The sequence below is a fragment of the Astatotilapia calliptera genome, chromosome 11 (assembly GCF_964374335.1).
Source record: "Astatotilapia calliptera chromosome 11, fAstCal68.1, whole genome shotgun sequence".
In the NCBI taxonomy this organism is placed as follows: domain Eukaryota; kingdom Metazoa; phylum Chordata; class Actinopteri; order Cichliformes; family Cichlidae; genus Astatotilapia; species Astatotilapia calliptera.
In genome coordinates, this window is record NC_137432.1 from 9,060,299 (window position 1) to 9,087,685 (window position 27,387).

At 41.4% G+C, this 27,387-nt stretch overlaps 1 protein-coding gene across 4 annotated transcripts in view; it reads left to right on the forward strand.

The window, feature by feature from the left end:
• The first annotated feature begins 39 nt into the window (after positions 1-39).
• Positions 40-27,387, forward strand: part of ptprub (protein tyrosine phosphatase receptor type Ub) — a 186,302-nt gene continuing 158,954 nt past the window's right edge. For all 4 annotated transcript variants that reach the window (XM_026183429.2, XM_026183430.2, XM_026183431.2 and 1 more), the window contains exon 1: positions 40-179. In XM_026183429.2, coding sequence (XP_026039214.1) covers positions 110-179 — 70 coding nt within the window. In that variant the 5' untranslated portion in view covers positions 40-109. The remainder of the gene's footprint in view (positions 180-27,387) is intronic.

Genomic DNA, 27,387 nt, shown 5'->3' on the forward strand with positions numbered 1-27,387 from the left:
TTTTTGGGGGGGGACTAAATGGGCTCCGCTCTGCCTGCGCTGCCGGATCGCACCAAGTAAATGAAATGATTTCTTCTGCACATTTAAAGTGGACTAAATCATCTACACGATGAACACCTGCGCCTTTCTCTTAATTTTGACTGTTCAGATCTACGCCGATGGCATCGAGGGGCCAACAGGTAAGGCACACGTTCATCTCGATCTCGTGGACACGTTTGGGAAGTTTTACCATGCGGATGAAAGTCCACTGAAAGAAAAAGCGGAGCGAATCTGGTGGAGGTGCCAACTTTTGTGCTCCTGTTCCTCCAAAACACGCTGCTGCGTTTATCTGCGCCTTTCTGCCCCTTTCCACGACTTACCGTGGGACGATGTCCTCCCAGCAGAAGCTACGAGCAATAACTTTTATAAACTGAAGCTTCAAGTTTCCAAGGTTAATAAAAGGAAGAAAAAAAAACAAAGGTTGGTGGTTAGGATGACTGCGAATGGGTGCTCTGGGTCGGGGGGAAAAAGCTTCCATTTCCCTAAACAGCACAGCCCTTTTGCGCTGCGCCGCTTCTGCTTTCTGTTATCGCCCAAGCCCCATTTAAAGGCGCCAGGTAGCCTGAACGGTGTCTGCGATCCAAAGTTAGACATCAGTTCATTTCCTTAAAAACGAAAAATAAAATCAGAGATCCCCGCAGAGCATGTGTGCACGAGTCTCTCATATCCCCACAGCCTTGACCCAATCCTTGATGACATCCAGACCCCCTCGTCAAAAACCAAAACCACACCGGCGTCGGTTTAAACAGGGGGAGTCGGAGACTCTTTAAAAAGTTTGAATGTGACACTGCTGTGATTACTGGTTAATTGTCGCGTGCACTCTGGGATTAGATGAGTCTTTCTCACAGATGCCACATTTTTATCTCAAGGTGGTGAGATGCTCCTGTTTCTCCTTGGACGAGGTGGGCTGTCTGGCTGCAGAAAGCTCACCAAGCGGCTCTTAATTTCAAAGCTGACACGTTAAAAAAAGAGAACATTTTAGAGGCTGATTTTATTGTTGGAAGAAGTCTATTCGTCTATTGCCAGGCTGGATTGGGAGACTGAGGATTTTTTTCTCACATGAATAGGATGCAGTGTCTGACTTTTTCCTCTAGTTTATTCTTGAGATTGGATTATACCTTATAAATGAAATCTTTAGAAAAGAAATGGGGAAAAAAACTGCCTCATTTGAAAGGTGGAAGGAGAAAGAAAAAAAGCAATGAGAATAAATGTCATATTAAGGAATTAAACATTTATTCAGATACAGGTATAAACTCAGGTGTTCTGGATTAATTTTTTTTTCTCAGTGCCTGAAACGGCTTGGGCCTGTTTGAATTAATGCACACACATGCATATGCACATTGTGCATTAAACCTAATAAGGCTAATAAGGCGTTAACATGGATATCATTTACACGGCAGACTGTATAAATATGCACCACAGCGCTTGTCACCTGCGGAAGGAAATTGGCTTGATGTTTTCCATTATTACTTTTGCCAGGATTTGCATTTCTTTCTTGCCCTGCTTAGTGGTTCACGAGACAAGGGAGAAGCCACTGATGCTCTGTGTAAGTGAAAGAAGCAGCAGCAACAAAAACAGCACTAAAAAAAATAAAAAACCTCCCCCCCAACAAACCAAGCATAATATGTTTTGTGGAGAGCTGAATGGAGCACATCATTAAGAGGAATGGGCTGAGACATATGAAGGATTAAATCACACACAGGTAATTAAAAGAGCTGAATGGAACAGCAACGCTTCACTACGCAACGCTGTGTGAGGGAGTCTGTCAACAAAAATGTACATGCTGTCGTTCCTTTTTCTTTTTTTTTAAAAGTTTGTTAACTGGAGTGTTGCAAGTCCTTGACGTCTTCCACCTTCCCATTAGCTGCTAATAGGTAACAGTTTAGTTGCCAGTTTTTGCAGCTTCTCTTCTACGTGACTGATGCCACTCCTCCTCCTCCTCTCCCCTGGCTTGACTTCCCCTCATGGCTCCTCCACCTACCTGAATCCTGTGGGAGGCGAAGTTAGGGAGCACGCATAAATGCAGCTTTGAATCTCACAATCTTTAGAGAGTCTCTTTTGCTGTGATTGGGCGAGGACCACGTCTTTAGAACAATTAGGGCTCACTTCTCTTTTCATTTTCTCGCCCCTTTCACCTCTTCCGATCCATATCTTTCAAGCCATAACCCTTTCTTGCTTGTGCTTTGGGTCAATGCAGGCCGTCAAGTGAAATGATTATTATCTCTATCTGCTGCACTGGACTCACTGCAGTGTGTGTGATTAAAAATAAAGAAAAGCACGGCATTTGCATCAAATTCGCATAAAGAGCCCGTCATGTAGACGGTCGACGTTCCAGTTGTACAGCTATATGAGCGCATTTCCTCCCTCCTATGGAGCTCAAACTGCCACTTTCACTCCCCTGTTGTCTCTTAAGGGAATAGAACGAATGTTCACTTACCATCTGTCTCCTCTATTAGCACTGAATGTTGTCAACTGAGTGGTGTAATTATCCCGCGTCTCATGACTCATTTCCCAGTTTGATCTAAAGTTAAGGCAGAATATCCTTTTTTTTGCTTATTTCCCTGAATAAGCTAACGCTTAGATCAAGATGAAAAGGGCCGCGGAGCCCAGACTGTCTAGCTTAAGCATGGCATGGGATGAATAACACCTCGGGGCCTCAGGTTTACACTGCATAAACAAAAGCACCGATCCTGGGATGTGTAATATGGAAACACCTGCACTTAGAAGCATAGAGGGGATGGAGCTGCAATGATAATCAGATCGTCTTTTACATAATTTTAAGAAAAAAAAAACAGTAATGTAACTTAATCATGCATCATAGTAAGCTGACTAACTAAAAAGTTAACACACACCTATACAAGCATTAGCAGATGTATTGATACATGTACCAAACAGACAACACGGTATATATGTGGCTAAAATAATTCAGTCGCTATATTATTTCAAAAGAAGTGTTCCCAGGCTATTTAAATGTTTATGCTGTGCCAATTTGACTATTTTCTTTATTGCAAAAGGTTATTATTGTAGCATTATTCATCTCCCGGCGCCTATTTGTAGCTGTTACATATTGGTTCTTGAGAGTCCATTAGACGTGCTCACTGTAATAAGCTTCTAACTGAATGGCGAGGAAAAAAAAGACCCTCTGATGCATTTGTGAATTATTGCTGGAGAAAGAAAAAAAAATACCCATCATGTAGAAAATGTTGCCTCGCACCACAGAATTGCAGTAAATCCACCAAGTGGAAGTGTTCCCTGCAGGAGCCAGGCCACCATCTGCGGATGCAATACGAACGGACAGTAAGGATTGGGCCTAAATCAGACTCCTGAAATGACTGGTTGATTTCCATCTTTGTGGGATCAGGGGCAGTAATTCAGAGAGCAGATGGAAAACTTTGCAACTGTGAGGGAAGGGATTGAAGCGGGAGGACGGTGGGGAAAGAATTTCAGAGAGGGAGAAGATGAGAGCGACAGAGGGATTCATTCAGATAGATTGTTGGGGTGTTTTGTTTTTCTGCTGAGGCCACAGCAGGACATTTGCAAAGCTCGTGCATGCCGGCCATTCTGCCTTCGGCTTGCACGTGTGCGTGTGTCTGATTAAACAGGCTGCTTATGAGAGAAGCCCTCTGCTCTCCAGCCTGTCTCTCCTGTTTCTCATCTATTGTAATGTGGGGCTACGTGGAAGAGAGCCAGGCCACGATCGGCTTACTCATCTCACAAGGCTGGAAGATGAAACGTATCCATCTACCGTGTGTACTCAAGGAGCTCTGCTTCATGCCAAGTGCCATGATTGGTACGCCTCATCAGTGAAGGCATGTGTCCGGTCTGGGGCCTGCTCCGTCTTCATCTGGGCTAATCTCTCATGTCTTTCCCATGCATCTTCCCCGTCTCGGTGCTCTGCTGAGTGTGCAGGCATTTATTAGTCTTCTCCTATGCCAGGCTGCGGCTCACGCACATCTTGTGATTGTTGTGCTTAATTAATCCTGCTAAGCGTTTTTCCTGTTCTCTTTTTAATTATCACATGCTAGTGTTCTGTTTCTAAATCAGTCCCAACTTAGTTTTTTTTCTCTCCCCTGTCTGTTGAAGAGCTCTGTGAGTTGTGGCCTACTCAGGCAGAGGATTGTTTGCTCTTCAGAAAGGTCAAGCACTGGTTGGGAGTCATGTTTTAGAGGCAGAGAAAGAGCAGGTCGTTGTCTTTGAGAACAGGGCAAAGCCCAAAGGCAGGTTTGCTTCCGCTGTGCGCGCGCGTGTGTGTGTGTCTCCTGTGCCATTTAGCCTTGCCTTTCTCTGTGTGCCCTCACTGCTTTGTATCTGGTCTCGCCGGCCAGCACAAAGTGCTGAAAGGAACCACTGGGAGGGAACCCTGGCAGATTGGAGATAATTATACATGACACTTATTATCCTGTCGAGGTCTCTTATTGTAAGTGTATTATGAAGGGGCCAGGAATCAGGCCACGGGAGTCCTGAGAAACAACAAGTGGGAAATCCAAAAACAGATTTTCTCCTTTAGAAAAGAATAAACGACCGTGAAACGTAAAGCAACGAGACACTAGAGAAATTAGCATGGCATCTGCTCTCCAGATCATATTTGTATTCAATACTTGCGCGCTGCTATTCTACAGCAAACGTATGAAAAAGAGGCCATGAACTGTTGAGGTGCTCACATCAAGCAGGAATGGGAAACCTTTTCCTTTCTTGCCTTCTTGCTTGCAGAGTGTTGTTAAAAGAAGAGGTGATGCAACACAGAGGTAAACATGCCCCTGTCCAGACTTTCTTTTGGAGCACGTTGCTGGCATCAAATTGAAAATGTACAGCTGATAGTCATGTGCCACTTGCTGTGTACACTTAAATGTAGGGTTTAAATGATTAGCAGATCCTCGCATTCTGTTTTTATTTACACCGCACTACATTTTAGACATTTTTTTAAATAATTGAGTTGCACGTTTGGCCGAAGGCTTGGCTTCTTGTGGATTTCTGAGCTGTGATCGCTGAGGCTCTTCAAATTCAATTTAAATGTATTCTAGTTCTTTGCATAGATTCATAGCCCGCTCATTCTTTTTTTTTTTAATTTGAAAGCTGCACTCTGTGACGTACGCTATGAATGTTTTAGCATATTGATGAAAATTGCATGTGTATGTGTGGTCCCCTGTCATTTTCATATGTGTGCATGTTAACATCACCTCCGTCTCTGCTTGTAAGACCACGAAATCACACGCTGAAGCCTTGACATGCAGCAGGGTCCTGTGTTGCTGAGTGACTGAACTTGCCATGACACTGATGCTAGCATGGGCTTGAGCTGCTGCCACGGTGAGCTCTTCGGGGTTACTGTGACACCTTCCAACATCCTGGAAGAGATGCCAAGAGTTGAGAGATTTACAGTCAGTCGCCTGCCTCGGCCTGTCTCTTCCTTTCCACTCTACAGCCGGAGTGCGGGTCTCTTTGCTCCCTCTGCCAGTTGTTATTAATGTGGTATTGATCTTTCAAACTCTGGGAAGTCCATTTTACTTAAATTTGATCAAAGTGGCATAGCGCCAGTGGCCTGCAAGTTTGATGTAGGAGTGGGAATTAGCTGGTCAGTCAGCGAGGACCTGCATTACGTAAGTACCTACAAAGAGCGGAGTAATGTTAGCCGTATGCGTAGCATACAAGAAAGAGGTAAAAGCCGAAATGCTTTTAAACAGGAAATAGTGAGCTTTTGTTTCACAGGGAAGCTGCATACTGGATCATAAAGGGAAGCTATAAAATATGTAGTCGATGTACTGGTCTGAATTAAAATAGCTGACATGCTCATTATCACTTAAAAGCACATGTTTCACTTGAGTAACGGACATGGAATATTATCATTGAACACAGATTGGCAAGAGTTTATAGCCTGAATAAGAAAAGTGAATAGCTCGAGTGCATGCACATGCAGGTGTGTAATTAGCCGACAAGGAAATAACCAGGGCTCTGAGTTTGCAGCCGTTTCAGTCCCAGTGTTTTCCTCCCCAAGGCAGTGCCTTCCCAACTGCAGAAATTGGGTCTGCAAGACTGATGCTGCAAGTGCCGCTCCTTATCCCCCTGCCCAGAGAAAAGAAAGCCTCCTGAGCAGTTTAAAATTAGCCCGCTGGCCGTGTTTCAGTTCTTTACCTTTCTCTGTGTCAACAAAATTTCCTGCCAGAATCTTCAGGCCCTCTGAGTTGGTGTATGCGGTGTGTAACAAATGCTGCTGGAATCAAAGTTCAGAATTAGGACGGGATTGTGGAGTCGAGATCTGACCTATTGTTCGGCTTCTTTTTTAGTCCTTTGCATATGAAACAGTCAGCGAAATATGAGCCCCTGACACTCCTCTAAAAGTCAAAACACTCTCTTCAGGACATTTTTCTCCCTGTAATAGATGCAGAATTTAGTTGCCTTTGTGCCATGAGACCTGCTCTCAAGGGGAGGCAGGGAAGTGGTATTTCTGGTTTGACCAGTTCCTTCCAGCAAAGAAATATCCTCACGCAGACCCAGGGATGAACCTGAACACTTATCACCCTGATGCATCCCACACTTATTAGACTGACAATCTTTCATATAAACTTTATTAGCACAGTGGAAATTGAAGAGCGTTAAAGTGTAACAGAGCGTGGATAATGTCTACTGTGCTGATTTAAAAGAGCGCAGCATTCAAGGCTCGCCCTGCATGAAATCTATAACTAAAACTGAGATCTTTTAAAAAAAGGCAATAACTTCTCAGTTATAGCTTCTGCATTACATGATTGAAGATTCCCTGCAGCACAGTCTCATGGCACGGGGTGACACTCAGCTGTGACAGCTGCCACTGCTGGTGGGTTATGGGTAGGTCATGGCAGCTGGGGTAGCACAGGTGCCAGCTGGCAGGAAGTCACTTAGCGGAGGGATTTTGAACCTGTTGATGTCATATAACAAGTTTACAGTACTTTTGATTTTATTTTGATTTATTGATTTATTGATTAGCATTCAAATATCTCAGTGAAGACAGAATAAAGATTACCACAAAGCAAGAAAGCACGAGACAAGGCTAATCAAAAGGTATTGGCTGAAGCATTTACTTATTACGCCAACCCTTTTAACAAAAGATCTTTTTGCATGCAGCTCCTGTACACAGGGCTCGAAGCAAAGAATAAAACAAAGCAAAAACAAACAAACAAACAAACAAACAAAACCCCCCCCCCCAAAAAAACCTTCCACCTTAGATAAGTAACTACATCAAAGCAAAAAATCAAGAGTTTCAGTATTATTATTTTTGCTCTTTTCATTCTTGATTTATATATTTTTCTAATACTCTATTTTTAAACATGTTTTTAAACAAGGAAAATGAACCACACCTTTTTAAATCACTGTCATAACTATTCCACAGGTTAACTCCTCTAACAGAAACACATCTCTGCTTTATATTTGTCCTTATCTTGTTTTGTTTTTTTAAAGAAATCTGTTCCCCTTAAGTCATATTGACTCTCTCTGACTTTGAACAGCTTCTGAGTACTGCGGCAAAGCAAGTTATTTTGTGCTTTATACATTATCTGTGCCATTTTATATTCAACTAAATCATAAAATTTCAGGGTATTCAGATTAATAAACAAAATGTTAGTTGGTTCTATATAGTTTGATTGGTTTATAATTCTTATAGCTCTTTTTTGTAATTTGAAAATAGGAAGAGTATTTGTTTTATATGCATTACCCCATATCTCCAGACAATAAGTCATATATGGAAGCAACAGAGTACAATAAAGTGTGTTTAATGATTTTTTTGTTCAGGACATGCTTTGTTTTATAGAGAATAGCAATGGTTTTTGACATTTTTGTTTTCACATGGTTTATATGAGACTTCCAACTCAGCTTATCATCAATTATCACTCCAAGAAATTTATTTTTGTACACTCTTTCAATTTCAATTCCATTAACCCTGATTTTAGATACATTTTTCATTTGTCTAGTGCCAAAAATAATCAATTTTGTTTTCTTTATATTTAACGATAACTTATTTACATCAAACCAGTTTTTTAATATATTTAACTCCTTTTCGGCTGTAGTCAGAAGCTGTTCTAGGTTTTTTGCTGAGCAGTACAGAGTGGTATCATCAGCAAACAATACACATTTTAACAGTTTGGAAACACTACATATGTCATTTATATATAATATGAATAATTTAGGGCCCAGCACAGAGCTCTTGATTTAAGATACAATTAACATGTGATGATGTTGACTAACCAACCAATTCTGGGGCTTAAAATACTGATATTTTTTCAAAGTTGCTGACATATAAATAAGATCTAGTTTAGTGCTGAATCAGTATTAGATGATGAGACATTCGTAGTATGATTGTCCTGTGATGTGTATATATATTTCTAAAAAAAGAAACAGCTATTAAAAATAGTTCTAATAGGCCTAAAAAAGTACTACGCCTTTTAGGAGTATTAAAAATATTAGTGGAATTGCACAACAAAGTCACAATAAAATGAATGAACTATACTCAAAGTATCCCCCTCCAACATGTTTTTATCAGTCATTTTAAATAGCTCCATATAGATCCATCTAGTGACCTTAAAGAAGAGGTCAGAGGTCAAATGTAACATGATATTTTAAGTCTTTATACACTACTTTATATATTTTGAGAGTACACATCGCACCACAGAATCATAGTTTCTAAGGCTTTTTTGTCAATTTTTGACCAACAAATAATTAAGTTTACCTTGAAGATCTTGGTGGGTGTAAGCCAAATTGTAATGGTTTGTTAACACGACGTTACCCTCCACCCCCTACACAGTTTTATATTCTGATCACTCAAAAATGTTTAAGCTATCTTATTCACAGACAGAATGACACACATGCAAACGCTAAAGCACAACTTGGGGGAAGGTAACGAAAACGAAACGCGGTGGTAAACAAAGTGAATTTGTTGAAACAGGTGATTTGTCATAGATGCTAGGGGGAACCTCCACCTGTTTAACTTTCCTGCAAAGGTAGCTGTGAAAGCAGAGCCAGTGGCAGCTTGTCTAGTAAGCTAGTCTCCTATCGGGCTCCTGTCAAAGACCAGAGGTTTATCCACAATGCACATGTGCAAACAACCAGACAAAGCTGCTGCTCCCTTAAGCTCAAGACATGGTTAATGTGACACAAACATACCCATGATAAATGACACGTGTGTGTGTGCGCGTGATGTCCACCTTCTAGTCTTTTCTCTTTAAAGGCCTCACTGTGTTATAAACTAATTCAATAATTATAAGCCATAGGTAATCTTTCAGAGCTTTAAAGATATCTCAGCAGCCAGAACCAAAACAAAACTGGACTTTATTTTGGTTCTTGCTCGAGGAGTTTGTGCAGCTACACAGCAGCCATGGTAAGAAGTATGAGCAGGAGTGCAGGAGCAGTCATTTTGGAGGTGGCAAGACTTTACAGCACACAGGAGGCTCTGGAAAGATGGCACCTCATCCTCCTCTGAGGACTCTCAGGTTGACATGGAGGAGGCTTCAGAGGTGGAAACAGACCAGCTGGAGTCCAACTCTAAATCATCTGATTGGAGGGTGGGTGGAGAAGAGACGGTTGAAGCAGTGAAAGGATGGACTTCTCAACGTTTTGGTCATCCCCATATTTTTGTCTTCCACATAGAGTGCAAGGCTCTGCTACGTCCCAGCAGCCAGAGGTTTGATCCCAGTGGAATCACAGAGGAACTGCATACTCATGTAGAGATGTGCATTTTGTGTTTACAGGCCAAATAATAAATCAATTCAAATCTGCAGGGTGCTGCTCCCAACCTGTCTCATCAGCAAATATAAGGGCAGTGTGACTTTTGCATGGACAGAAAGAGAAGAGCTGGCAGCACCATGTAGGAGCATGCATGTAGCTCCACCTCAGCTAGAGTCCCTCTTCTTTAAAGGGTCAAAATCTAAAAACTATAATTAATATTTGATATTTATAGTTCATACTGAAGTAGTTTTTTTTTTTAAAATGAGCCATTTAAAGTGGAAATATAATATTTATACAGCAGTTTTTGTCCTTGGGCTGAAAAGAGTCTGGATTAAGGGATAATTTCATTTTTTATTGTGCTTAGTTAGGTTTTGAGAACCAAAACTATTGGGTTAGTGTTAAGGACAAAGAAAAAACCTGCTTTGGTTCAAATACTCTCTGTCCTAACATTAACCCTGCACACAGAGAAATGAGTTAACTGTACACAGTGCACTGACCTGTGACCGAGCCTTTATAGGCTGGAGTGAGAAAAAATGTTAAGGGTTCTTTTTGAGGAGTTTAAATTAAATAACTATTAGAAATTCTAGTTGAAGTGAAAATACACCCAAACTGGGGTTGGATGGTTTTATCACTAATGTGGCTGTTGCTTGCAGTTTCATCATAGGTCCATGTGAGGAACGTTGCACGCTACTCCTCCAGATTCGTAATTTTTCTTATTTTTGTAGAGTTCATGCAGTCCTCGTTCTCCTCTGGACTGCGGGTGTGAGTACCAGTTTCAGTTTTGAATTTAAACAAATGCAGTGAGTCTGCAGAATATGGCAACGTGCTGTGATACGCTAGCAGATGTGTCGGCTTCTAACCGCTCGATGGGTTGAAAAGCTTTTGTCAAGTGATGTTAGTAAAGAGAGTTTGGGAACTCGGCCAGCCTTGAAAGCTTTGTTCTGACTTAGGTGTTGAAGTGAGACAGAGCAAAAGCAGAGGGTATTGATTTCTCAAACACAGCTTGTCACAGTCAGCCTATTGTCTTCTTCCTCTTGAAACTCTCCTTTCGATCCTACATGACCTCCCGTCACAATATTTCTCACTTTGACACACCGCTTTTTCAGCAGTTGCTCAAGGGATTGTGACAACCCAAATATATATATGTATAAGTCTTTTGCACCTTATCTGATAGGCTTCTATAGTTTCATGAGCAAGTTCAGGATTTGCCTCTCTACCATTTTCCGTGTGGCCTGATCTGCAGTGTGCACATTCAAACCATTCATTAGCAGCCAATTCATAGAAAACAGTATCTATTATTCATTTTCTGTGGCAGGATGGTATAATTGCCCAAAGGCAAAAACATGATCTGTATTTGCTATCCAGTGCATTAAGACAGCATGCGAGTCACTTCTTCAAGGACACTAATGAAGAGAGAGAGAGAGAGCTCCTGACCAAGAAAATATTTGCCCTTTATCCTCAGTTTGCGGTGCTCCTATTGTGTTGCTCAGAAATAGGTGCAAGATTAATGTCTGCACAGTGCTTTGATGTTTAGGTCTTTTTATGCAGACATATAAAAAAGCTGGTCATCTTCTTACCTGAATTCCAAGTAGGGTAGCCCTGGCAAACGTGCCCTCAGGGCTCTCAGGACCGCTGCAGAGGGCCTTCCAGGGTCCTCCCGGGCAAGTGATTTCTTAGCTGCCCGATGTTCCTGAGACACGGCTCATCGAGTGGTTTGAAAAGCCTTTGTTTGTACCTGTGCTTGCTGTCTGACTTGTGTGCCAACTGACATGAGGCGGGCAGTGGGAAGGTAATTGCCCCATGAGAAGAGGAACTTATTGATAGGCTGAAGTGGGCAATGGCATGACAGTGCCATTCTGTACACTTGATATCTGCAGAAATGCTTGTCTGTCATACAGTAGAAGAATTGAATTTCCTGTTGTTCTTTTTTTTTTAGAATAGAGGGTGCCATTAGAAGTAACGTGGAAAAGTCACTGAATCAAATTGGAGATTTATATAACATTATGCTATAGTTTATAGATTGCTATTATATAATATTTGAGTTTCTAAAATATACTTCAATGGTAGAAAACGACTGACTGCATCCCTGTGAAGTGAGCTGCTGCAAAGGCGCCGACTCACAGGGCCCGTGCATGCCCTGTGGATCCAGAATTCAGCGCTTTTATTGTTGGTTTTGGCATTTTGATATGAATGGCAGACGTCTAGCGAAGGACCTGGAAGGGCTAATATGGATGGAATGCTTTCATGGTATTTTCAAATAGCCTGGACCTACCGCAGCCAAAGGCAGAGCACCGTTTGCGTGTCTCACATTAGCACAAAAGCCAAAAAAATATGCAAGAATGCCCAGTGAGCCCACGGGGTGTCGTTAACAAAGAGCTTAATTCTAAACCACAAACAGAAGATTGTAATTATTGCTTGGCCCTTCAGTGTGTGGCTGTTTGCATGCGCGCTGGCCGCGTGTGTGTTTTGCGTATGTGGCAGAGCCAGAGTGGTGATTGTTCCCACCTGATTATATGTAAATATTTGCTGAACTCCTTTGGCCATTTTGAACTTCCATAAATCACAGCCTTGTGGATTATTATGGCGCTTTTGTTTGTTTTATTCTTCCACGGAGTGAAAATGCTAATGAAAAAAATTAGCATACCGTTCTTAGGACACACTGTTGTGATGATAAATGCATTGCACAGCAAAGATCAAAAAGCCAGGCTTTGCTATAGGAACGGGCTTTGTAGCCATTCTGTGTTTATAGAGTAGCCGGAGTGCACAGTGTGTCACAGACCTCAGAGCAGGTCGGCCCTGGCCTTTGTCTGTTCGGACAGCCAGGGTAATTAAGAATCAGCTTAGTTCGGGATTATTGCTAGAAGCAGGCTGATCACAGGAGACAGGAGAAAAAGCATTAGGAGAATAGTGGTTAATATGGGTATTACCCTTCTTAGCACTGCTATCATGTGACAGTGAGACGACTGACAAAGGAACCCTGTTGATACTGAGATCCCTTGCCCTGCGCTAATAGGCTTTACTGCAGATTGCTTTGTTTACCCACAGTGTGCAGCACTCCACCTTCCCGCTTTATCTTTCTTCTATGCCCATTCAAACTTTATAGAATTTGTCTCAACCTAATTAGAAAATGGTAATGTTTTGCTGTACACCTCCCTGAGGTATTTAAGCAATGTTCTGATGTGTTTGCCTAACACCAGCGCCTCTAAAAGGAAAGATGCATGACTGTTTGTCTCTCTCTCACACACATAAACACAGTTTTTGAGATATTTTTGTGGAATGTAATTAATGTTCTCATTAACAGTGTGAGCAAGCTGTAAGGCGGGACTAAAAGTCTGATACCACTGGGTCCTGGCCCTCCTCTGCTTTATGAAACATGGCTGCTGAAATGGATAGCCTGCGTCTGGCATGTGAAACAAAGAGTGGTATGACAGCCACTTTGTTGTTAGTCCAGCTTTTTATTGTGCAGAGGTAACCCAATGCCTGTAGCCTCTGCACCACCTCCATAAGTGAAGCCATTTGTTGCCCTTTAGAAAGGATATGGAAGCAGGCCAGTGTGAATAATAACAATGTAGAGGGAAGATTTATCCAAACACGAAAAGGTTACATCAAATGAACCACCTAATTTATCGCATTACTCTTATTTACAATGAACTTTGCTGGTATCAGCTGCTTGCGCATTAGAAAACATTGCTGCAGGTGCATAGCTGGCAGAATTATCAGTGCATGACATGACACAACAATGCTTTGTTTTGACCTTATTGAGAAGGGAGCAGGGAATTGTTTTCCACAGTCTTTAAGAGCTAATCCCATCAGAGGGACTGCACAGCATGGAGGCCTAACTGAGATAGTGCTGCCAGAACAAGAGGGAGACAGGAATGTGTTTGTCTGGCTAACATGGCACAAGCAAAGGAAGAAAACTCCTCCCAAACAACTTGACTTCTTAATTCCTCTTCCTGAGTCACGACTAGGGCAAATGTCTCATTCTGTGAGCTGTATGGGTCAATAAAAACAGGAGACAACTTTAGATTTGGATTCGGCAGCAGCTTTTGTAGATGCATTGGTGAACTTTCAATATAGCAGATGAATTAACTAGGTTTTACCTCTAGAGCAAGGTTTCTCACTTCACTGGTTGTCTGCTGGCTTGGTTGGGCACATGTACCCCTGGGGGAACAGGCTCATTCAGTGCCGAGGCCATGGAACTGAGGATTTATCCCAGTCCAGTGAGTCCCTGTGGCGCCACAAGCTCCTGTTGAAGGATTTAAGATTGGTCTGTACGTCTGTCTTTTTTCCACAGATAGGAAATAATTTTTTTTCTCCCAAGTTGTAATAAAATGTGTCTGGTTGATACGTTCTGTTTGAACTTTATAAAAGGAGAAGTGTGGGTGAAAGGCTAAGAAAGATTGAAGGGGAGTTTTATTGAGTTTTTCATAAGTTCGAACAGTATTGAATGTTCTTACCTAACAGCTGCACAAAACGTGTCTAGAAACATCTGTAGTAGTTTCTGCTAAAAGAAAGATGTAGGAGCTATACATAAAGGCTTATTGAGGGTTAAGTAAAGGTTTATTAGGGTTGTAGTCAACCAAAGAAAATCTTGGATGACAGAAATCTTACTTATCTTCTACTGGTCATGTGAGGTGACGAGTTCCCAAAATCTGTCTTTAGTCTGTGGAGCGCACGTAAATAGACATGAAACTCTAGTATTTGCAGCAGATGAAATCATTTTAAACCTTTAATTTTAAAGGGGAATCTATTGTACGTTTAGATTGGCTTAATTGTAGCTCCAGCTAGATAAATGCTAGAACTGGCAACTGGACAAGGGTACCATTATAAACCCACTACGAAAGGATGACTGATTTATCAGCCAATATTGGTTATCTACCATTTATTGGTATCAACATTTACTAAAGTAGAGATGAGAGAAACACCCTTCAATAGTTCTAAGTGTTGACGTTTTATATAGGTTTTTTATAGTCTACTTCCATGTTACCATTTGGTGCTTGGAACGCCACAAACACACCTACTAGCTGAACGTTTAATACAAAATTTTAGGGAAATCTGTTGTTGTTTCATGGTATTGTAACAGTTGCTACTGTGGCTGTTGTAATACAGTGTATCACCACACGGTGGCGCCTCTCATTCCCCTTTTTAAAAAAATTCTTCTTCGTTATATCTCTGTAATAGATTCCTCCACGTGTATGTGGACTAGTGTCCTCTCCAGTAACGTGCCGTAAAGCTGGGAGTTTTATTTTTGATATGTAAAATAAATAAGTACTTGTGGAAAGTTACAAGTTGTTGCTCATTGCTGTCCACCTGCACACCTCCGTGGCTGGCTTTATCTCCACCGCACGTTACAGTACGCTGGGCCATATTACACCTTTCACGGTAATACTGGTAAAATGTTAGGCAATGATAAGAAAATGAAATATCGCTATAGAATATGGGTAAAACGCGCTGCACGCCTTATGACAAAAGTAGCAAACGGTGGGGGGAACTAACTAATGAACTAAACTAATATAAACAGCTGCTTGTTTAAGTGAAAATAAATTGATGGGTATTTTTTTGCACTAATAAAGTTGTGGAGTTTTTGTCTCACCATCGTCAATTATAATTGACGATATAGTTATATTGTTATTGCAAATTTTCAAATATATATTGTGATAAATATTTTTTGGCCATATTGCCCTGCCCATTGACCGATATATTGGAACGTCAGATTTTTGGATTGCGAAATATCCGTGTTGGTATGGGTCTTAAAAACCCTATATTGGTTGGGCTGTATATTAGAGCCATCATACTGAAATATACCATGTCTAATATGTTAACAATCGAAACAATGTGAATTTTAGCAGATAGTTTTAGCACAGACAAATTCGTTTAGTGTTTCTGAGGATTTGACTTGTTGTAGTTGAGCTTTGATATGTAAAGTTTAAACTGGCCTTTTTGATCATTTGTTTTAACGAAGGGCGGTCCCAGTGAGAACTTCTTTGACATGCCACCAATTAGTCTGGAGTCGCGTCTGAGTAGAAGTTCAGAAAATGAAAACATTAGTTAAACTCCCACAACATGGACTCCAGTCCTCAGTTGTGAAAACATAAGGGTTTCTTTCACAGCGACTCTGTTTCTACTGCTGCCAAAAATAATAATCAAAAAAGGATCAGAGGCTATTGATGTAGCGCTTTTCTTTTATGAAAGTGACACCGGTGGCTGCAAGACGAACGAGCTTGGAGAATTTAGTCAAATAGAGACCGTATTGACCAGACCGGCCCTGATGTTTACATGTTCTTATTGATCCAGTTATAATAATTTGGCCGGTTATTATCTTGAACTTGTTTGATTTTAATAAGTTGCGAGGAAATGAAAAGACAGAGCTCCACATGCTCACCAACGTAGTCAACAGAGGGAAGCCATGTTAAATATCCTTCACAAAAATAAACCAACAAGCAACATTAAGGCTAAAGGTTTCACATGGCTCGCATAGCTCGTTTCAGTGAGCGTAGGTTACCGCTTCGTGCTTAAAGCTGGCATCTGTTTGTTTTACTGGGAGACTTCTATTGTAAAGCAGCTGCCGAAAGTGGTGAGTCTGAATTACTGGAAGACATACATGGAAAACATCTGCTTTCTCACAGCTGGTGCCTGCTGCTCTTTTGCTGCGGCCATGTTTAGTCACAGCGATTCAATGTGCTTCTTTTTTTAGGGATGCCTTGGTCATAAACATTTATATATAGGCTTTTAATACAACTAATAAATTGATAGCGTCTTGATTGCTTTCCATTTGGCTGTGGTAACGTGATGTGAAAATTCCTGTAAAACTGTCACGAGTCTCAAATAATCCCTAAACTTGGGCTGGTTCTGCAATGCTCGTAACAAACTGAACATGAAGTAAAACTAGATTTCACTGAGCTTTCTAAAAGACATATCCTCAGATCAGTCACATCTCTTGCGGTGCCAAGGTGCTTTTCTGTTCTTGATTTCGCTTCTTTCTCTCATCATTCCCTCTGCATTTCTCACAAGGCTCTGTGTTTTCTCTCCATCTTTGCCCTTGTCCTCTCAGCCTTAGGGCTTCTCGGGGATCCACAGTACGCTCAGTGTTTCTGGGAAGGGTTCAGTATTCTAGGCAGAGTGAACGTGAGCTCAAAGCAGACCCATCTTTATGTGTGTGTGTGTGTCTATGTGTGTGTGTGTCTGCCTGTCTCCCCAGGCACTCATTAAGCTGGTGTGTGAAGGTGTGTGTTTCCGGAGGCTGTTGGGAGAAACATGCGTGCATGTCGAGGTTAAAAGACCCCCGACAGAGACATAATTTCCTATCCTGGGGTGATGGGAGAAGGTAACTTCATTAGCCAGTCCCCGCTATGCAGATTAACTTGATTATACTAACCAAGTCTTGATGGCGACAGTGGCGCAGAGTAAAATTGTCACACCTAGAACTAAAATCTGTGCATGTTTTTTTTAATAGGATTAGCTGTGTATGCATCTGTGTGCATGAGCTTGCATCTCTGGATGCCATGAAGGGAGGCAGGGAAGGAGGGGCGGTTAATGCACCTGGGTCATGTGGTTGCTCTGTAATTTAAAAAAGTGAATCATCCTCAGGTAATGAGCAGGTGCCTGTTTAAAAAGCTCCTTTCAGTAATTTGGCTGATGTCAGGCCTGTGGTAATGGCTGCCTCTGTGTGTTTTAAGACTTTAGATGCTCATTGGTTCTTTTTGTCATTCTGTACCGCCTACTTTTTTGTTCCATTGGTTTTAAAAACATATCTTATGTAGCTAATATGTCCAAACATTTGCAGTCATGCAAGGCGTGCCCTTTTGTTACCCGGAGGGCAAACAGCATTAACCTCTTTTAACCTGAATTGATCCGCAGCACTTCTTACATTCACTCGCTTCATTAGTTGATGAGACTGGTGCTGGTTTACATATACAGTGCTGTGAAAAGTATTTGCCCTCTTCTTGATTTCATATTTTTTGCACATTTGTCACAGCTAAATGTTTCAGATTATCACACAAATATTGATATAAGACAAAGGTGAGTGAATACTAAGTTTCGTTTTTAAATGATGATTTCCTTTGTTGAGGGAAAAACGCAGCCCTGTGTAAAAGTAATTCCGTACCACTTGTTAAATCATAACCTAAACATATTTTTTGCAGAACTGGCTTTATTTTCAATAATCACATGTGAGCCTGATCAGGAACACCCATGAATAGTACCTGTCTGACAAAGTGTAGGCTAAAAGATCTCAAAAACCAACACATCATGCCAAGAAACCCAGGAACAGTTGGGAAGTAATTGACATCTATTAGTCTTCAAAGGGTTACAAAGCCATTTTTAAGGTTTTGGGACTCCAGCAACAGTGAGAGCCATTAAACACTAGTGGAGAAAACTTGAAACAAAATGGTTAACCTTCCCAGGAGTGCTGGCCTACCAGAAATACTCCAAGAGCACATTGACGACTCATCCAGGAGGTCACTGAAGAACTCCAAACAACATCTACAGAACTGAGGGCCTCTCTTAAATCAGTTAAGGTCAGAGTTTATGATTCAACAATGAGAAAGAGACTTGAATAAAATTGTCATCCATGGGAGAGTCCAAGACAAAAACCACTCTTGATTAAAAAAGAACAAAAAGGCTCGTCTCATATTTGCCAGAAAACATCTTGATCCCCAAGACTTTTGGGAATATATTCTGTGGACTGACGAGACAAAAGTTTGATCCCTGTTACATTTGGAGGAAAGCAGTAAATCTGATTGGTGCTTTGGCATGACCTTTAAAGGGTTTGAAGAGTATGAAGGTCCTGTTTATGTGCCTAGATTTAAACAATTCTGCAAAGAAGAGCAGCCTAGAACTCTTCCCCAGTAATGTGAAAGACTCATCGTCAGTTATTGCAAACACCTGATTGCAGCTCTTGCTGCTAGTGGTGATAAATCAAGTTATTAGATTTGGGTGACCCCATTCCTTTAATAAATAAAATCATCATTTAAAAACTGCATTTAGTATTTTCTCTGATTATCTAATATTAAAATTTGTTTGATTTGAAACATAGACGTCTTACATATATGCAAAAATATTTTCACCTTCCTGTATGTCAGCGTACTCTGTGCTCCAAAGGTGTCCTTTGGGGACCAGAGTTAGCGAGATAGGTTTGCATCATTCACAGGAAGCAGTTCCAGTCACTTTATGGCCACTTTTGCGGCCCAGTTCCTTCCACTTTCCATCAGATGTGAGTGACTGGATAACAGAGGAATTTTGTTCCTTGAGGCATGTTAGATTACAGCTGTCTAAGCCATCCACATGAAGCCATGTGCTTCAGATTAAACACTTTAAATCTCTTGAGGGAGCTGCAGCGACGGCCACTTTCATGAATTGTCCTGTGATGCATTATAATAGCTTTGTGTCTGCACTCACCTGTTGATTTTTCTTTTTTTGTAAATGTGTATATATTGTACAAATTCTGTATTCTCCTTGCACACACCACTATAATATAACATTCATAAGCAAGGCTTTTGGGCCGGTCCAGACTGAAAAGTAAGCCCTCTGTCAGACTCCCAGTGAGGCTGTTTTTTGTGACCTACAAATGCTTGAGAAAGCACACACACACCTTCACATACACATGTTCGGGCTTGTTGGCTCCCCAGTCATGTATCCTGGTCAAGGTGAAGAGGGTGGGGGGGCGGGGGCAGGTAGAGCTGTAAAAATGCAGACACATGGAGATGAGAGGAGGGAACGAGGGACAGATCTCACACATCCTGCCGACAGCCGCCCTGGTGTTGTCAGTCTAAAGCTGACGGGCCAGAATCTGTGGGAAATGGGGAAAACTGAGCTGACTGCAACCTCTGGCTTTAAAGTCACAAAACACAGCACCCATGAAAATGAAGTCATTCTGGCAAAGGGTGTTTTGATGCAGATTATTCTTTCCGCTCAGCTACCGCAGATCCTGCAGGGTAAACGAGGACATGGACACGTATATGTTTACAAGCGCAGATTATAATTTCGGGAAAATTACAGCTTTCGAATTCCTCCTGTCATTTCCACTATCGTGACGCTGTGTGTGGCACCGTGCTGCAGGAGAGCCGCCAGGCACCAGCAAACCCAGACAAAGACAGTCAGTCAGGTAGATCATTAGTGGTTTTAGCAACATGAAAGCTCATAACACACTATGTTATGTTATTATCTCAGCAGCCACGGTACTCACATTGTTTTGGCCTTTAGCAATATGTAGGGTGGAGAGCTTCCTGTTTGCCGTGCCACCTTTTAAGGGAGTGGAATTAGCTGTGTATGTGGAGACTAACTGCCCTCTTTCCTTGGCCTTTGATAAAATCCTCCACATCCATGCCTTGCAACTGGAAACCAAGCGAGGAATGGTCACATGATCGAGATGGCTGTTTCTGCTGCCTGCAAATAAGGTCGTATTAGCAGAGCAGGGCAGGGGCATAGAGGGTTTTTACAGCAGATTGGACACATGGCCTTTTGGCTTGTCTGGTTACTGGACCCTCAGATAGAGATATGTGATACTAGGCTTGGGTAACACGAGGATATATTGTAGAGTGTGAAGGCTGAAACCATTTTAAGGCCGTTCATGAAGAGTTTAGTGGCCAGAAGTGTTTTAGTTGTGTTGAAATGATAAAATTGACGGCTTTGATGATATTTCCTAAAAAATAATTATAAATCAATCTCTTGTTCTAGCTTTTTTTCTGATTCAGTGATTGAACAAGTGTTATCTGTTACAAAGCCTGTCTTCATACACATACAGTAATAGAAACTTGCCTGCTGCCGTGACTGTTCTGGGGTACAAAGGGGTTAAAACAGGGTATAATTTGGAGTGTGGAGATGTTTACCAAGAACTATCAGGATAGGATAGTCCAGCAAATGTTCAAACATAGGATAAAAAATGGACCTCTCAAAACAGCAGCTATGCCCATCTTTTATTTACAGTATATACACATACAGTTAAATGAACTCTGTGCTCATGCCTTCTAATGATTTATTATCTCTTCATATATAAACTATAGCAAATACAAAACTAACAGGTCCCATTTATTATATTAATAGGCAAATTAGTAGTTTGGAAACACTTGTCACTTTTTAGACACAGGCTAAACATAACAGATGAAACAAGACACAGACGGACCCAGTAAACATCCCCTAAAACCTGCTGAAAACCACCAAAGCTTGTAATTAATTTTCTGTTCATTTCGAAAATAAAAAATTAGAAGAGGCTCTGCGTGAAGCAAAAAGCAGAAAGTATATCTGGTTATTCTGTCCTAAAATGACATTTTATGACATCACTAAAATACAAAAGCATGCATGCACACTATAAATCTAAATTCCCAGTCTCCTTCTGTCTTTTCTCTGTCTTTCACACACATTGAGGTGTAAAGAAAGCTGTTATCTTTGCAACGGTGCAGCACACCTCATTTGTGCTCTGACAGTGCGACGTCTGCAGTTTGCATCCAGAGGAGCAGGATTAGTATGAAGATATCGTGGAGTGTTCCTTTAGTATCTGCCAGAGGTTTCACAGCTGCACTGTGCTTTCCTCAGTCAGTGTCATTGCTTCCTATAACTCTCTTCTCGCCCCAGCGTGCTCAGGAGAAGTCATTCTTACCTTGAGCACGGGGGGTTAGAAGAGGCGGTAATGCTATTATGAGTCGTTAAGCTGCGGCTCTGTTTGTCATACTTTTCCTTCACGCCGCGCTCCATTCACGTCTCGATCGACCCGATCCACCCGTTTGACACCGTTCCACCCCCCACGCAACCTGAGGCTACATGTTCACAGGGGGCCTCTATTTACTTTTTTTTCCCTCCACATTATTTTCAGATGTGCTATGGCATGTTCTTGGCAGCGCCGAGAACTTTGCATGTCTTTAGCGCCCATGGCGTAGAGCGCTGGAAGTTGAAAATGTTTTATTTTTCTCAGCATGCCACGCTTCAGACGAGTTTTGGGGAGTCGTGCTGCTATTGCAGCGACCGGCGCTTTTCATATGCATGTGTTTAGTGCTGCTGGAGCTGAAAAAGAAGTGCTTGGTAGGCACAAGTGTATCTCAGATTTCTCTCTGGTCTCGCTCTGCCCTTTCTGCAGCTTTCCTTTCCCCTGTTGGCTTCTCGTTTTTTTTTTTTTTAAATCTCTTTAGCCCGTTCCCTCTCTTTTTACTCCTCCTGCTGCCCCTCCCTCTACTTTTACCCCTCTTTGTGTACCCCTTTCTCGCCCTCTGCTCATATTTTCCCTGTCTGTGTTATGTGGGATTTCATGCAGTACTGAGTGAAACCTCCAATCAGCAGCAGCAAGACTGGACAGAGCCGGAGTTGTTCCTCAGAAAGGCCACACAGCAGTGTGAGATTGACGGGGTGTGTAGCCAGATGCGTTCTGCTTCACTGCACTGTGTGTGTGTTTCTGAATACGTGTGTTTGTCATTTGCAGGATGGAGGGATGAATGCAGACTTAAGTGGATGAGAGAATGATAGAAATGGAGGGAAACAGAGGCCAGGGGAGCTGGCTTTGCTTTTGTTGGGTTTACATAATTAATGTTTTGTTAAACAGAACTTTGTCTACACACAGTATCAGCTCTGATCACCAATGCAAATATTGTCAAGAGGATAAGCATGGAAAACACTCAAAATGCTTCACAGTGGGCTAAACGAAGCTCGCGTACACATTCATTACTCTGGTGGTTGTAAGTAATTAAATTCCAGGTAATGAAAAGCCAAAAACACTCATTACCTTTTCCTCAGAGCCACTCAGATGCTTTTGAATCCCTGTGTCAATTTATTACCAGCTACAAGGATGAGTCTTGACTGCATCAAGACCAGCTTTAGTCTTTCATTGGTTTGTTCTGCTCTTTTTGGAGCCACCCTGCGATAAACCTGTTTGTTAAAGGGCTTTATGGACAAATTTAACGTGACTCAACTTGATCATCAACATTTGGGACGGAGATTAAATCAGTGTTGTGAGCGTGTATTCTTGTGTGTACTTTTCTGTTGAGTGGCGCTTACAGTTGTTTGTCATTCAGTGGCATAAGGGCTCCAGAGAAACCGCCATGATTAGCCTCCCGCCCCTGGGACCGTATAGCTTACCAGGACCTGCTCTGTCAGCACCAAACAGGACATTTATCACACACTCCGCTTCGCTACTGCTGACCCACACGGCACACGAGCAACTATGCAAACACAGAAAGATAAACACAAATATACAGATAACGCACATGTGTGTGCATAAATGTAACGTTAGTACTGGTAATACTAACACACAATAAGACAAAATAAACAGTGTGCTGAAAACACACACACAGACACACACAGTGATACCCTAGTCTAACACTACTATAGTCTGTATATAAGAGATGGAGAAAGCCACTGAAAATTGAGGCAAGTGTGACCCTGCCTAAAACGTCATATTGCTGAAGGTCGCTCGGCGCTGGACCCAGAGGATCTCTCTGTCCACAGACCGCCATTCAAAAAGTGTCTTCTCCTGTCAAATATTAAGTACATAGTTTTCTATCATTTGTAGTTCTTTAAAAAACAACAATTCTATCATCAGGCATAAACTGTGGCATGTTTCCAAAGAGGCCCGGGGTTCAGGTGTCATTCACCTGCTCCGCTCAGATGTTCAAATGTGACCACTTCTGTTTTCGATTTTTGTTTCTTTGCGTATAAAATCTTGACTAACACGGTCACAATAGCTCTAGAAACCATGACAGAAATCACTTTTTCTTAGAGGCTATAAACATGCTTTTTCCTCTTATGCGTAGACATTGGTACTAATAGAAAGCAAACAATAGAAGACAAGCTTTCTCTTAAAAAATGGGAATATATAATTAGCCAATCCAATGGCAGCAATTCAGTATATTTAGACATGTAAACATTATCAAGATGACCAAACTGAGGTCAAACTGCTGCATTGGAATGAGGAAGAAAGGTGATATTTTTCTCACAGGGTTTACAGAGAATGGTCTGAAAAAAAGAAAGAAACTATCCAGTGGGTGAAAATGCCCCTCTGATGTCAGAGGTCAGAGGGGAAAGGTCAAATTGCTTTGAGTTAATTGAAAGGCAACCAAGGTATGTAGAACAGCATCTCCTATACACCTTTAGCCTTGAAGCAGATGGACTAGAGCAGCAGAAGACCACACTGAAGGCAGCTCCTGTTAGCTGGGAACAGGAAACTGAGGCTACAGTTTACACGGGCTCACCAAAATTGGTCAACAGAAGGTTGGGAAACCATTGCTGAGCATGTTCAATGCAGCTGAAGTCGTGCCACAAAGAATTAAAGCAGTTCTGAGGGCAAAAGGGTCCAACTTGGTACTAGCAAGGTGGGCCTAATGAAGTGGCCGGTGGCTGTATTAAAAAATGTTGATTAGTATGTTTGCTTGAACACAAGTTAGCTTTTTTCTAGAGTATAAGCATAATGGACCCTGTGCTACTTGTGTCACTCTATTTTTAACCAAAACTACAGAATTCTTTAATTGAATACACTAAACACAAGACTGAGTGTTTACCATGTTAAAAAAAACCCTAATTTCATCCTCCAGTCTGTGTACGCTTACTTTTTTTTATTATTTTGCTTTCACTACAAATTTAAAGCAATGATTTTGAAATATAAAATAGCAGAAGGAAAGATTTTTGTGGAAACGATCAATGACTAAAGATGAATTAAAAATGCTCTTTTCTTCTTCATTAGACCCATTGTGTGCACACTCAGACCCATACACACAGGTGAAGCAGTGCCATTGCAGTCTGACTCACCAGGCTCTGTAGCATGTGACTGTAATTCAGCCTCAGAGCCCCATAAGTCATATGTATAATGCACAGCATGGAGCTGCATAGCAGTAGTTAACATTACTGAATCACTTTGATGAATAACTGCAGGTGAAATGGCTTTAATGTGTTCCTGACTTATTGTTGGGGGTTAGTGATAACCCTCCAGGAAGTCATATTAATAATGTATCTGGAAGTAATTCCCACATTTTGTCTTCATTTTCTCGTAATCATTCAAATGTATGTTAAGTATTAGCACTACCATTAAATCACTGTAAGCTAATCATTTATGGACGGTGATTTTTTGTAACCAGAACTTCAGTGAAGTAATAAGTTACTAATGTTTTTCACATACTAACATTACTAATGTTAATATTAATGTTTACTGAATGAAAAATATTTTGACTTTAATGTTTTATGTGAAAAAACAACAACAAGACTTTAGAAGACTTTCCCTTCGAGTTTAGGAAATATCAAAGGCAATACTTAAGCAATATTGATAAGTATTGTAGTTCCAGCCCTGGTGAATGCATATTAACAGTTATAGTCTTTACACTATGTTGGTTTGTCCTGTCAGGCTGTGAGGCTGTTGCATGTCTGTTTTGCTCTGCTTGTCATTAGATGGGTGGTATTAAGTCGATTGTATGATCCATACTTGAACCCTCTGCAGCTCATGTCTCATCTCTCAGCACTCTTTGTCCTTGCTGGAAACGTAATGTGTTCCTTTGAGTGTCTGTGAAGTCAATACTACATTTGTTAGAATCAGGGCCCCAGAAGAGGGACCCTCAGAGTTCATCATTGGCTTATTAGATGCGTTTGTCTCCTATTGACCTGCGAGGCCTGCCGTATGATCCACAGCTTAATCCTCTCTGTGTGTGTGTATGTGTGTATATATATATATATATATATATATATATATATATATCTTTGACTGTCCTGCTGGCAGCTCTGTCAGTCTCCGTGCCACATACATAAAAGTGGCGCAGAGACTGACAGCGAATTTGTCTCGCTAAGGTTTTGGCTGTAATTGTGCCTGGAGACACGATGACCCAGTTTGAGGCAATGAAGTGATAACTGACTCAGTGTGAATCCGTTTTATGGGAAGTAAGAAAATACTGCGTATGCAAATGCAGATGCCTAAAAAGATTTCATCGTTTAGAAAGAATCTGGACCTCTTTCACATGATAATTGGTTGGTTATATATGCAAAAAATCCACAAAACTGTGGCCCATAAATTATTTTTGTGTAGTTTGGTTGTCATTAGGTTGGCACGGGTCCACATGGATCATTTTGGTGTCTGTCCTCGTCTCCAGTTGGTATTCAAGTCTGAGATCCTTTACTCTGTCAGACACTTGATGGGCAAAGTGGAAAAGCTCTTTATGAAAGCCAAACCAGCTTGTACGTACACATCACTGAGCTTTTAAGTGTGTTTATTATGCTTTATCTATTTATATTTTTTTCTGTGCTACTCTGTGGATTTCGAGAGATGCAGCCCTGCCAAAAAAAGGATTGGTCTTAACTCATTTTCTCTTCACATCATAGAGGGACTGGCAAACCCCCGAAAAGCACTGTCAAAATATGTAAATATATATGTATATATGAAAGACTCATCAAGAATGAGTCCAAGTCTGTGAAAGCATTTCTTTTTTGGCTGTGAATTTAGAACTGATGGGTCCATTAGCAGCCAAATTGTCAGTAGTGAGATTTTTCTCTTAAGATGGTCTGCATAAATGTCTCGAATTCAAAGTAGGACCCCGAAACGAGTTGAATGAAGGGACAGATGTGAGAAATAATGCTCTTAATGCAACATTCTTTTTTTCTTTTTCTTTTTTTGTATGACTAAATTGCCCTTACGTCGCTCAGTAATTTCTCCCGGGCTCGATAATTGTGATACCATTCTGAAATTACGAAGAAAAGCGCAGACAGGCGCTCTTTGGTACTAATAGCCTGAGAAGAAAGCGCCTTCTTAACAGAGTTTTTATTGGTGTTCCTCTGCAGACTAGGACAGACTCGGGTCTCAGGTGAATTTCTGCAGCGGCTCTTTGTTGTCAACGCGCGGCAGGGATTTACCTGCCGTCTATTGTGGCAGGCAGGGCTCTAGACTCGAGATCCCGCCTGGTCGTCTTCTTCATTGCCTGACTGGGCCTGGAAAAATTGCTAATCATCTCCTATAATAAGTAGGATGGAGAAGGAGGCAAAATACAAACCAGTCACGAGTGGAAAGTGTCAAATGGGTGTACATAAATTTACATTTGTGAGGAATTCCGTCTCCTGCTCAAAGAGACTTTTCACTGTGCGCGATGACTGCCAAGTGCCTGTGTTTATACTGAGATGAAACTGCCAAAGGCAAGATGGTAGCTGTTATTTATGTTCAAAGACTTTGCCCGTGATTGAAAAGGCACCCCACTCTTTGATTTACCACTGTGTAACAATCAATCAATCATGAGTGTGTATGAGCTTCCCATATACTGCCCCGCTTTTCTTTTACAGCACTGGAGTTCATGTAGAAAGTCACAGGAGAAGGAGAAGAGCTGCTTTACAGCTCTGTCTGCTGATGCATCAGTCTGCAGAGACTCTACAGTTGTGCCTGGGCGCTAATGAGACATCAGTATCGCTTGTGATTTGAGAAATGAGCGATGTGAGGTTAGCATTGTTTGACATATTGCTGCTTGTTTAAAGCAGATCTTGCTGTGGATTCCTACGGTGCAATATTCGCTCAAAAAAGCCTGCTATAAGTACCTTGTTGTATTATTTATTTATTTATTTCATGTTCTCTTCTATTTGTAGACAGACGGGAGGCACTTTCACCGGCAAAGAGCAAAGGTGCAACCAAAAGCAAAGTTAAATAGGTTGAGGGAAATAATTATCTTCCCTTTATAAAAAGTTGTAATGTTTTTTTATTCCGACAGCTTCACTTTCTGGCTTTGG